This window comes from Humulus lupulus, chromosome 4, assembly GCF_963169125.1.
Source record: "Humulus lupulus chromosome 4, drHumLupu1.1, whole genome shotgun sequence".
Classification (NCBI taxonomy): Eukaryota; Viridiplantae; Streptophyta; class Magnoliopsida; order Rosales; family Cannabaceae; genus Humulus; species Humulus lupulus.
This window is the reverse complement of record NC_084796.1, coordinates 116653135-116666922: the sequence shown is the minus strand read 5'-3', so window position 1 is coordinate 116666922 and position 13788 is coordinate 116653135. Positions and strand designations below refer to the sequence as shown.

Below are 13788 nucleotides of genomic sequence, written 5' to 3'. Positions count from 1 at the left end.
TGACAAATTAGATTGAATAAAAAATGTTAGTGTACATTTTGTAAAGTAATATCAATACTAAATTTAATTGAAAGTATGTTTTTGTTTTTTTCCTTTCATCGATAAGATATATCTATTCGATTGTTTGTTGTTGAAATTTTGTGGTGATCTCTTTTGTTGGTTTAATTTGGATCGTAACAGCTAAGAAATCTACATATTGAAATAAGAAAATGGTTATTTTGATGGTAATCAATTTGTATAAGAATTAAATTTGAAATACCTATTCGTTGAGCTGAGTCTTTGTAAGAGTGCAAGTCTGTAAATGGAACGATGTTATATTTTGGCGCCTCTATTTGATTGCGTTGTTCTTCTACATATTCTATTAGTGTTATTGAGTTGAGGGTCCAATCATATTCATATGTTCCAATCTTGTACCTTGGTTTGGCGTTTTTGACAAGGGCGTCACTGATATAATAAGAGTGAAACAATTTTAAAGTATCCAAGGGTGAATTCATAACTATTTTGGTTGTAATGGATGTGGTGGTTAAGATTTTGGGGCTTAGTGAAACAACATGAAGAAGAGTAGGGTCTCCAGAGTGAAGAAAGGTGAATTTACGATAGGGCTTGGAAAGATTTTGAAGTATCTCTGTTCATGAGACCAACTAAGAGCAACTGATAAAATGCTGAATTATCTCTTTGTGAGAGTAGTAGCTTCAACTATGAGATTTGTAGCTTTTCACTCTCTTATTTGTATTTTATCTTCATTCTTTGATTGATTATTACTTAGAAGGTTAGTAAGTAAAATTTGGCACTGTATGTTTGCAAATTAAAATGTTGCTCATCCAGCTTATATTGTTTTCTACTGTTAAATGGTTTATTTAGGATTTGGTTTTAGTCATCAGAATATAGAAGCCACAGTGATTATATAAGCTGGAGAATTTCGAGAAAATTTATTAAAGGATGTGATTTTTGGAATTTTTGCAATTTGAAGGTTTGAGATGATGTGCTTAATATTGGGTTTGCATGTTGTTGACCCTCGAATTGGTCAAGGTCAACAACACGGCGTCAGATAAACGATATAAAGTGAGATGAAAACAAGAAGAAATCAAGACGAAAGGGTAAATGACACAAACAATTTATAGTGGTTCGGCCCCAATCAGATGGTAATGACCTATGTCCACTTAGTGTTCTTATTGATGCAGAATCCCAACACTGTGATCAATGAACTAGGGTTCACGAGTTGCACAAGCTTCGGGATGATTACAATTTCAGTGAATAATAACACTATAATTTTCTCTCAGAATTCTCCCGGTCTAAAAGGTCCTCTCCCTTGAGCCCTTTGAACCTTATTTATAGGCTCAAGGGGGTCTACATGGGCCAATGGGCCTTAATTACAATCACAACTCGCGTATCTAGATAATAAGAGAAATTACAATTAATGCATAATTACATGATTGCACATCTGAAGGAAATAAATGAATATATGCGACCAGGCTGGTCGCACATAAGTATAATGCTTGATAAACCAATAATCTTTTGGTCGATGGTCGAGCAGGATACACTTACTTAAAACAGCCACGTGCCTCCCACGTGTAGACCAATCATGCCACGTCATCAGGTAGTCCGCTTTTGGGTAAACATTTGCCCCACAAGTTTATTTTACTGCGACCAGTATAAAGTAAACTTAAACAACTGACCTTCTGTGTGACCTGTCAAATCTGTCAGAGCCATTAATGCCTTCTCGAAAAAAGGCAACCAATCATGTCATTGTAGTTTCCCAAAAAGTAGTTTGACAGCTATCACATTTTTCCGTGCCTCGAAAACCATTCTCCATCATTACCTCTTTAACCGTGCTTCGACCAACATAAATAACTCCTCAAATTCATTTTTTACTTTTTACTTTTCATCTTTCCTCAAGAACACTGAAGAACGGAGCATAAAGAACCCAAGAAACTCAGACGATTTTGGCGATCCACGGAGTTTCTGTCCAGCCACTCGACTCAATGTCTCAGAAATTTGCATCAATCTTTGTCCAATAAGTTTCTTGAACTTCTTCGTCTCTGAAATTCCATGCAATAATTATCTGTTCAGTTTTCTGGTTTGTTTTGGATTCGAAGTTCCTAAATGTTCTTGAAAAAAAAAATTATGGGGCAGTCGGGCATGTAGGTACTAACATGATAGGATAAGGAAAAAAAAATGTGGCTTAGGAGTTTGTTTGGAAGTTAGGATTAGTGATTTAGGGCGTAAAATTGAAGTAAAAATTCAATTTTTATGCTTTTAGAAAAATCTGTGTTTTTTCCGCTCTTCCACAGAGTCGAAAAGTTTTTTCTGAAAAACTTTTCACTTCTGCTTTTTAATTCGTTTTCCAAGTTGTTCGCATACTATTTAGTGTTTACGTTAGGATGTTGTTGGTCGTATAAAAGCTTAACTTTTATACACGAGCAGCATTATTCCAACTTTTCCATTTTCTTGGTCTATTGGCCGTAGATTCTCATATCCCATTCTCTATTCGCAATTTTCATGCACGACCCATGGGGAGGTGAGTGGCCGTTCGATGACGACTTGCTCGCACAGTTACTCGAAGATCAATAACAGTTGTCGCTGCTAATCTCGGAAATTCCCTTTTCTCATAACCCTTCAAATAGACCTTCGACCTGCCCAACCAACATGGGGCGCGTAAAATCCATTACTCAAAAGAAAAAGAAAACAACCAAACCTCTTGCCAATCAACCTGTGTAACGTCCTGTGTTTTCGGGTACCTTTAAACGACTTGGGTCGGGAAATTTTTCCCCGAGTTAAGAATATTATTTTAAATAATATTATATTTGTTTGGAAATTATTCCATGATTTTTTGCTAGCCAAAATATGAATTTTGTGATTTAAAAGTCAAGATAAGACTTTCGGTCTTGGACCGACACAAAAACCCTGATCGGGTAAAAATATCAGAAAATAAAATGATAAACTATGGAAAATATATTTTGGGTATAAAATACATTCATAAAAATTAAATTTTAGTAAAAAATAATAAACCTAAGGGAAAATGGAAATTTTAGGGCATTTTGTGTTAAATGCTTAATTTTACCGAAATGGGGAATTTTATTCCATGAATGGACCTTAGGTTAAATTTTATTGTGTGATTAATTAAATTAAATTTGAGAGACATTAAATTTAATTATTATGTGTTAAGTTTTGTGTTCAAAACTTAATAAGAGTGAAAAATGTTATAGGAAGTCAAATTGGATTTTTCTTCTTAGGAATTATTTATTAACCTTTATATATATATAAAAAAAAATATGATTACAAATAAAACAAAATGGGTGGCTGGCCATGTGATATGGTTTATTAGGGTGGACCAATTTCTTTTTTTAGTTTAATCCCAATTTAAAGATAAGGGTTAAGGTAAGTGGGTAGTAAAACACTTGAGTGTTTTTAGGATAATTTTAGAGTTGTATAAACTCTTCTAACCCCCTCCCCCCCCTAAAACCGACCACTCTCTCTCTCTTTCACTATCATCTTTTTGAAAACTCTCTCAAGTTTTCTCTCTATCTTCAACCTCAAGAACACTAAGGAGGCTTGGACGCATTTAAGCCTTGGTCTAGGAAGGGTTTTCCCTAAGGTAAAGTTTCCATAAACTAGACTTTTGTAAAGTTTTAACCATAGATTTTTCATTAGCTAATTATCTATGTTGTTGGAGGGAGTTGGTTAAGGTTTTGAAAGGGTTTTGAAGGAGTCAAAGCTAATAGGAAGATCCAAACCTTAAGCAAGAACAACAAAAGGTAAAAAGTTTACTTTTATGATTGTTATTGTATGGTTTTTAATTTTTAAGCATTCTTTTATATATTAAATGCTTAAAGTTTCTTATTGGTGATGTAATAAGGTTGTGATAGTTGTTTTATAATTTTTATGATGCTTGTGTGATGATTTTTTAAAATAAAGACCAAAACCCCCAAGGGTTTTGTTGGAAACCCTAAAACAAAATACATGCTTTGAGCTGTGACTTCCAAGGGGCCAAGCATCCAATATATATTTATTTTGTAAAATTAAATTATATTGTGATGTTCTTGAGATTGAGTACATAAAATTGAGCTTTTGAAACACTCAAAATTGTTTAAAAAGGAGTGAGTTATGCTATTTCAAAGTTTAGGTAAAAAACTATTTTTTTTTCGTATTCTTAATTTCGGGACCAAGTTTGGACAGCCACTTTATAGGGAAAATGAACCCATTTTTTTCTAAAATTTGGTGGACATATTATTGGCATACCCTAGTATTCTACTGTAAATTTAGGTATGAAGATACTGAACGGTTTGAAAGTTGTTAAGTGTCAAAGTTTGGAAAAAATAAGGTCATTTTTACCTCATTGTTGGAAAATAATTTCACCAATAAAAAATGCTCATTTTGATCTAAGATTTTACAAAGACCTAAAAGGCATACCGAAAATAGAATTGGGAAATTTTGGCAACAATTGGGTAAGTAAATTTCAAGTTATGAACTAACAAAGTATGTAGTTAAAAATGTGAAAAATAGGGTTTTCACACTTAGTGCAAAAATGAGATTTTGGAACTTAAGGTAAAAAGTAAAATTTTGCTTATTGCAAGATAAAAACTTGGTAAGTCTTGAAAACATATTTTGACCTGAAATACCACTTTGAGTTTAGTAAGAATTATTTTTATTAAGTAATTTTTATTCTTTCTAAAAATAAAAGAATTAATTTATTAATAAGTTAATAAATTAAAAGAGGGTTTAAAACCCTATATTTTGAGAAAATAATTAAGTGAATTAATTTTCTAGTAGGTAAACTTGATTAATTGACTTTGGAAAAATTAACTAGTCAAGATGGGAAATTTTTAACGGTTTTCCTAATTAAGATAAATTAGACAATTTTCTTAAAACGGTTTTTAGAGATTAAAACTTTAAGAAAAATAAAAGGAAAATTAAGAGATTATTTTCTTAAAAAATAATTAAGGAATTTAATTAGTATTTTCGAAATATAATATCGGCTAAAATCTTTTATATATTTTACCGACTTGTTGAAAGTACGGGTTAATAGCGATATTTTTAAAGAATAAGATTTTTAGAGGATTGTGGGAAAATACTATTATGATACCCGAGCTTAGGTATCGAGACCATAGGATAGGTCTCCCCGAGACTTAGGGTTTAGTCTCAAATATTTTTGTATGAAGTTCCTTAATGGATTTAAAACCAAATAAGGATCTTTTATCCTTACAAATTATTTTTATTAAAATGACCAAACTACCCAAAATAATAATAATAATAAATTATGAGTGCCATAATTAATCTGAAATCCTAGTATAATGTATGAATAACTACAGTATTGGCTAGCGTAACTGGACTGAACGTTGGAGGGTGAAATCCTGCTGAGAGCTAAGGAATCCAAGTAAGTCAACTTATATTGTGTGGCTGCAACCTGAAACGACTATTGTATTGTATGTTAGTATAGGGACACATGCACATTTATACACTGTCGTAGAAAGTTGCTAAGAGACGTTAGTCTAGTGGGTGCAGAATTAGAAAATATGAACGGTAGATATCCGTCATATCCTAGACGGCTGATCCTTGTCACACTGCTTGATTTTATTATGTCTGGTTCATTACCGCGACGAGTGGCCAATAGGTGAGGATTGCTATGGGACCTAGGGGCCCTCATGCTTACTTAATCAGTGAACGGTTAGAACCCGAGCAAGTGCTCTAATAAGTTATTCACGGATAGCAGCCGTGAATATTGGCCATTCAGTGAGAGTGCCTAGAGATACCAGGGGTTGCCAAGTTTGAGTGAGGCTGAACACCCTAGGGGCAACTGCTCACCAACACCACTGATTAACATAGAAGTCTCTGTAAAACCGCGTAACTTCGATTACACTCTTGGATAAGTAACGATGCCCTAGGTAGCTTGATGGTTACCCTTGTGAGGGATTTACTCTTGGATAAGTAGCGATGCCCTAGATAAAACGATGGTTTCCCTTGATGGGGATATTTATTGGCTAGATCTTAGTGTTGAGACTCGATTTTCTCTTACAGATTAGCATTTATGCTGGAGGGCGTGTTACACCCGAATATTTGGAAATTGTCGAGTGTTGGTCTCGAATTATATTGTGATATATTATATTTTCTTGCTCTGGGATTTTCAGAGTGCAGGGATATATTTGTTGATAAGATATAGTTGTGATATAATATATCTGCTTGTTCTGGGATTTTCTAAGTGCAGAAATTTATCTGTTTATATGAAATACTTTGTAATTGGTTATCAGGCATGATCATAAGTTTGCCAGGACACTTTTGTGTTCTTGAAATTGATTCTGTAGGGTCTGGATGGATCCGTAACCCTAATTCTCTGCATGCTTTTGTTTTAAGGTTGAACTTACTAAGTGTTTTTGCTTACCTAGTTGTTTCCTGTTGTAGGTAAGAACAAGGGCAAGGCAGAGCAGTGAGTGCTGGAGTTTACTTTGCAAATGTACATGTGAACCTACCTTTTGGGAAGCCATTTTATTTTTGGAAATGTTGTGTAATTTTCCTAAACTAGGCTCACTCTACTCTTTATAAAATATGTTTGTAATTAAATGTTAAGTATGGCCATACGAATTTTAAAAAAAATTATACGGGTTTTTGAGACATTTTGTTAAATGAAAACATTTATATTTATGCATTATCGAGTCTTGAAAATCCGGGTCGTTACAACCTGCTCCTCGGGCTGAAACTCCTTCGACCAGCCCTCAACCTGAAAACACTTCCCAGCCAGAAATTCAAACAAAAGCACGACTTCAAGACGTCCTTCGACCAGAGGTTGAATGGTACGTAGTACCTCCTAGTGTTATTACAGCTAGGATGGTAGGGAATTATCTCAAGAAGTACGGAATTCCTGGGATAACCCTAATCAAGCCTACAATCGACCTGCGGGCAAACTTGCTTGGGGGCGCCTTTAGCGCCTGGTCGAGATATCACATTGAAGCAAGGGCAACCTTGCCTCTTCATCCGTTCTTCCAGGGGGTGGCCAATTATTTCGAGGTTGCTCCCTTTCAAATCATCCCAAACGGATATAGAGTGCTCTCGGCTCTCTATATTCTATACAGTAACAAGAAGTGGCCTGTCCCTACGCCACATGAGATCAATTACTTGTTTGATCTCAAATCTAACCCCAACCACAACAACATGAGGATCTTTCATTTCTACCACTAGGAATCTGCTCGCACCTTCCTGAGTGATATTACCCATAAGTCCAACGTGGGAAAGTACTTCCAAGAGTACTTCTTAACACCAGACCTAGTCGCCAACAACCTAGCCTTTACTGAAGGAGGTAAACCATTTATTTACTGGTCTTTAGATTTTGTTTAGCTTTTCTACACATTCTTTAGAACTTTGGTGTCATTCAAGTCCATGGCATCGACCAGCTCCCACTCCAGATATGGAGAAACGAGCAACATCCTTGACCGGCATCACAAATATTGAAAAAGGTGTCAAAAAGCTGGTCACGGAGACAAATCTAAGGCTGGTTGGCCTTCTGGCACCTCACCAGGACGTGAGGGAATCAACTGCAGGAAGTGCTATTTGGGGAGAAGTTCCCGAGCAGCACCAAGATGTGTCACAACCCCCGAGGAGGAGGGCTACGGGAGTGACCATTAGGGAACCCTTCAGCACTCTGCAAGCAGCTACTGCCCCTGCTCAATAAGGAAAGGGCAAGCAGAAGGTCTATGAGCATCCCGAGCCTATTCTTGAGTCTTCGGATGAGAACGGTACTGACTTCTCACTCTTAGACATTTTTCCCATTCCCTTTCATTTATTTGACGGGGATGGAAAATTTAAATACACACCTAATTTAAATTCAGACTTCTTCAAGGTAGAGAGTGAGTGTAGCAGTAGTACAATAAGTAATGCAGTGACCAGTAGTGGTAGCTCGAGTATTTTACTTGTAATTTCCTTGATCTTATTTCCTTGATTTAGTAGGTATCTCCATCTATATTGCCTGACTGTTCGCTTCTATTTTGTAGTCATGTCTGCTGAAGATCCATTCAACTTGTATAGCGAACCTGACCCCGTTGCTCCTGTGAGCAAGAAAAAGGGGAGCAGGCAACATCGTGGAGAAAGCAACAACAACCCTCCGATGAAAAAGACTCGGACAGAGGATCCTCCAATACTAGTTCCTTCTAAGGAAACAACACCTCCTCCAGCTCCCGTCGACCAGCCGTCGCCACCAGCTCCCATGGACCAGACTCTTCCTCCAACGCCTGCCGACCAAACTCCTCCAACTCCCACTGACCAGACACCTCCTAATCAGACAGGAGAGGCTCTGATGAACATGGCTCTCATCTCGGCCAAAGATAGGCTGACAAAGCTATTGAGGCACCAACACAGCCGAGAGGCCATCAGCAACACTGACTCCATGGAAGTCGAGCAGATCTTCAATCGTGCATTGAACGAAGTGCCCAGCGTAAGTTGCCATTTTTTTCTGAGTTTTATTTGCTTATTTTGTCATTTTATTTCCACTAACATTTTTATCTTTTTTCTGATCGCAGGGAGTTCTAACCATGAGTGCTGGCTGGCGCTGCTCGGGGGCATTGATTGCTCAATACGAGAAGAGGCTTGGTGAACAGCTCAGAGCGTCTGAGGATAAACATGCTGAGGAACTCAAGACGGCTGAGGCCAAATACAATGAGCAGCTCGAGGTAGTCGAGAAGAAAAATGCTGAATTATTCGAACAGAAGGCCAAGCTGGCTGAAGAGCTGAAGCAGTACCAGGATGCCTTGACCAAAGCCATTGAAACTAAAGAGAAGTACAAGGAGGCTTCTTTGATTAATTTCAAGGAAGCCTCTAAGCTTCAAGTTGATATGGTCATCAGCAGAAAGGAGACTAAGGGGTTGGAGGAACACGTGAAAGAGCTCGAGGAGACCAATGCCAGTAATCTGGAGAAGTACAAGGGAACCACTTTTAAATGCTTCTATATGTTCTGGAAGAATAACTGCAGGGCGGACTTCAGCTATCTACCAGACCGTATGAGGTAGTTTGAGCTACACAGGTGTCTGGCTCGCCTTGAAGAGAAGGAGAGAGTGAAAATTCCAGCATCCCCCAAAATCTCTTTGGATACGGGCATCGATGGCGTAGGCGAGGAAATTGGGGCCTTTGTCGACCAGAAAATTCCTCAAGATCCTCCTGCTTCATAATTTCTTATGTTTTTATTTAAATTTATAATTTGGGACACACAAACCTCGGTTCGTAGTGTCAAGACAATATATTTTTTGTTGCACGAGCAGCATTTTCTTTTAAATAAAGAATTACATCCGAGAAATAGCTGCTCGCGGTGTAAAACAATTTACTTTTCATATTTACATATTATAATACTTGCAATATATTACAAAATTGTGTTTGCATGACCGAACTTAGCATAGCATTTTGGTTTGATTTAACAAAATTTAAACAAAATTTTGAAAAATACTCTAAGTACCGTAGTATGCTTTCCCTTATTTTGCTCGTGTGTTTACATATACTTGTTAATATGCTTTGCTTGCTTGGTACCTTATATGCCCCCCAAGTGATTGAGGAGCTTAAGGTCCTCGGTCACTTTCCTTGACCAAGACCTATTCGAACATTTCTACTCGTGATAATTACTTATGAGAATGAGAATATATCAAAACAACACACGTAATGAGCAAATACTTGTAATAAATACAATAATTGGCAAGAATAACTAGCTGCGCACAGTTCCTTTTATTTCTCGTAATAAATGGACAATCGTGTCTGTACGAGTGATCAAGAAATGATCGTACACTTATAAGCGATCAGTCATATGAATGACTGACCCTTGTTCATAAACTTGTAAAAAGTTACATTAATACAAGCCAATTCTTTAAAAAGAACCGTTTTATTGATAATACTTGTGCAGGTGTTCCCATTCCAATAGCGAGGAATGAGATCTCCATTTAAGCGAGCAAGTTTGTAAGTGCCTGATTGAAGGACTTCTTCGATTTGATATGGCCCTTCCCAGTTAGGTCCAAGCACTCCAGCAGCTTGATCGCGGGTGTTGAGGAAAACTCTTCTAAGTACCAAATCTCCTACATTAAATTTTCTTTCACGTACTTTAGAGTTGAAGTACCGAGCGACCTTTTGTTGGTAAGCTGCTACTCGAAGTTGGGCTTGATCACGCCTTTCATCAATGAAATCCAAAAATTCCATCAATAATTGGCTGTTAACATCTTAATCATATGCCAACCTTCGGTGTGATGGCAGATCTAATTCAACCAGCAACATAGCTTCACACCCATAGGCCAAGGAGAATGGAGTATGGCCTGTTGCTGTTCGATGGGATGTTCTATATGACCAAAGGACTTCAGGCAACTGCTCTGGCCATGCCCCCTTTTGCTTCTTCAAGCCTTTTCTTCAGAGTATCCTTTAGTGTCTTATTGACAACCTCAACTTGTCTGTTTGCCTGTGGATGAGCTACTAAAGAAAAGCTTTTGATAATAACATGCCTCTCGCAAAAATTTGTGAACAGATCACTATCAAATTGTGTGCCGTTGTCTGAGAAAATTTTCCTTGGAAATCCATAGTGACACACAATGTTCTTGACCACAAAATCCAGCACCTTTTTGGTTGTTATGGTTGCAAGTGGCTCAGCTTCGGCCCACTTCGTGAAGTAGTCAACAACAATCACAACATACTTGACGTTGCATTTTCCTGTGGGCAAAGACCCAATCAAATCCATCCCCCACACTGTGAATGGCCACAGGCTTTGCATTTGTTTTAGCTCATTAGGGGCTGCTGGGGGTATCTTGGAAAATCTTTGGCACTTGTCGCACTTTCGAACAAAATCCACAAAGTCTTCATTCATTGTTGGCTAGAAGTATCCTTGCCTTCGGATCTTTTTTTATAAACTCTGCCCCCCAGCATGATCTCCGCAGAAACCTTCATGGACTTCTCGCATTAATTATTTGGCCTTTTCTTTATAAACACACCTTAGGAGTGGCATTGAGTACCCTCTTCTGTATAAAATTCTGTTGACCAGAATAAATCGATTAGATTGCCTCTGGAGGGCTCTTGCTTTATTTCTGTTCGTCGACAGTACCCCATGCGTCAAGTAATCAATAAAGGGTGCCATCCACGTGTCCACTGATTGGATTACCAGAGAGGTTTCTTCTGTTTTGATGCTTGGGGTGGATAGTCATTCAATAGGCACTATATTCAAGGTGTCAGCATCCTTTGCACTTGCTAATTTGGCCAAAGCATCAACATTTGAGTTCTGGTCGCAAGGTACTTGCTGGAGAGTATATTTTTCAAATTGCGCCAACAAATCCTTTGTTTTGTTCAAATAAGCAACCATCTTTAGACCCCAGGCTTGATATTCTCTAGTAATTTGATTAACTACTAACTGGGAGTCACTACAGATTTCAAGCAACTTTATGTTCATATCCTTGGCTAATCGTAATCCTACGAGCAAAGCTTCGTATTCAGCTTCGTTATTAGATGCTATAAAGTCGAATCTGATTGCGCAGTGGAATCTATGCCCTTCAGATGTGATTGAAATCACACCTGCTCTAGCGTTGTGCTCGTTGGAAGAGCCATCTGTGAATAATTTCCAAGCAGGAGTTTGGCTCTGAGGCCCAGGATCTTCTATCAATTCAGTGTCCTGAAGTCCGTTGAACTCTACAACAAAGTTTGCCAGAGCCTGTCCCTTCATTGGTTCTCGTGGCAAGTAAGAGATATCAAATTTTCCAAGTTCAACTGCCCATTTCAATAATCGACCAGCGGCTTCTGGTTTCGGCAGGACTTGCCATAGGGGCTGGTCGGTTAATACTGCAATGGGGTGAGCTTGGAAGTATGGCCACAACTTTCTAGAGGCTAAGATCAACCAATAGGCTGATTTATCAATGGCTTGATATCCCAGTTCTGCTCCTATTAGCCTTTTGCTTATATAATACACAGTTTTTTGCACATATTCCTCCTCTCTTACCAAGACAACACTAGCAGCATATTCTATGACCGCCAAATAGATGAACAAAGTTTCTTTTTCAACCGGTTTAGACAAAATCGGTGGCTGCGACATATGAGACTTTAGAGCTTGGAAAGCCCACTCGCACTCCTTCATCCACTCGAATTTTTTATTGCCTCTAAGTAGATTAAAAAATGGGACGCACTTGTCCGTGGATTTGGAGATAAATCTAATTAAAGTGGCAATTCTCCCGGTTAAACTTTGAACATCTTTTATCTTTGTTGGCGATTTCATATCGACCAGGGCCTTGATCTTTTCAAGATTAGCTTCGATACCTCGTGAGTTCACTATAAATCCCAAAAATTTCCCTGATCCAACTCCGAAGGAACACTTAAGGGGATTCAGCTTCATCTGATATTTATTTAAGATGTTGAAGCACTCTTGTAGGTCCCCAATGTGCTCTTCTGCCTTCTTCGACTTAACCAGCATGTCGTCAATACACACTTCCATGTTTACACTAATCAGCTCTTTAAACATGTGATTGACCAGTCGCTGGTAAGTTGCACCAGCATTTTTCAAACCGAAAGGCATCACTTTGTAACAGTAGAGCCCTGTATCGGTCCGAAAGCTAGTGTGATCCTCATCAGGTGGGTGCATACTGATCTGATTGTATCCAGAGTATGCATCCATGAATGATTGACCAGCTGGTCGATCCTTGGGAGTGGGAAACAATCTTTTGGGAAGGCTTTATTAAGGTCTGTGAAATCCATGCATGTTCTCCATTTTCCATTCGGCTTGGGAACTAGTACGAGATTAGAGACGCACGATGGATAAAACGCTACCCTGATGAATCCGTTCTCCTTTAGCTTCTCGACTTCTTCCTTTAAAGCTTTTGATCTATCTTTGTCGAGCAACCTCCTTTTCTGTTATACTGGTGGAAATTTTTTATCTATGTCCAAGACATGGCTGATAATTGCTGGGTCAATTCCAACCATATCTTTAAGCAACCAGGCAAAGACTTCCTGATTCTTCTTCAAAAATTCCACCAGCCTTTGTTTTGTTGTTGACTCTAAGTTTTTACCGACTTTAACAACCCTGGTCGGATCTGCCTCATTGAGTTGGACCTCTTCAAGGTCCTCGACTGGTCCCAGTTCTTCATCAAAATCCCCAAAGCGAGGATCTAAATCCCTATCCTCACTTTGGGCAACACCTTATTTGGTGACGCGCTCACCTGATTGGGCTTGTATTTCATCGGCCAATTACAACTCTTTTCCGGCTCCTTCCCTCGATCCACCCTTTTTCGTCTTAGTAATCGAGGAATTATAGCATTCCCTTGATTCTCGCTGGTTTCCCAACATGCATCCTATCCCTGCGTTAGTTGGGAACTTCATAGCAAGGTGCCAAACCGAGGTTCTAGCTCGCAGGTTGACTAGAATTGGTCTTCCAATCATAGCATTGTATGCAGAAGGACAATCAACTACTATGAAAGTAGTGAGTAATGTCCTGTTCGCAGGTGCAGTTCCTGCTATAACCGGGAGCCTGATCGATCCTATTGGTGCGAGCCCTTCGCCAGAAAAACCATAAATGGTTTGGTTGCACGGCTCCAAATCCTTCACTAACAACTTCATTCTTTCTAGTGAAGACTTGTACATAATATTTATTGAGCTCCCTGTGTCTACTAACACCCGCTTAACCATCATGTTGGTTATCTGGACGTCCACGACCAGAGGGTCCGAATGAGGGAATCGGACATGGTGAGCGTCAAGCTCAGAGAAAGTTATTAGCTCTTCCTCTGTTTGAGCTTTCTTGGGAGTTCGCTCCTCCACATTCAGCATTTCGATGTCCTGGTTGTGGCGTAATGTAACGACCCAAAATTA

At 38.5% G+C, this 13788-nt stretch overlaps 1 protein-coding gene across 1 annotated transcript; it reads left to right on the top strand.

The window, feature by feature from the left end:
* Positions 1-7981: 7981 nt before the first annotated feature.
* Positions 7982-8990, top strand: LOC133832497 (uncharacterized). Its single transcript, XM_062262834.1, has 2 exons — positions 7982-8419; positions 8505-8990. The coding sequence occupies exons 1-2, from the start codon at positions 7982-7984 to the stop codon at positions 8988-8990; spliced, it is 924 nt and encodes a 307-aa protein (XP_062118818.1).
* The last annotated feature ends 4798 nt before the right edge of the window (positions 8991-13788 follow it).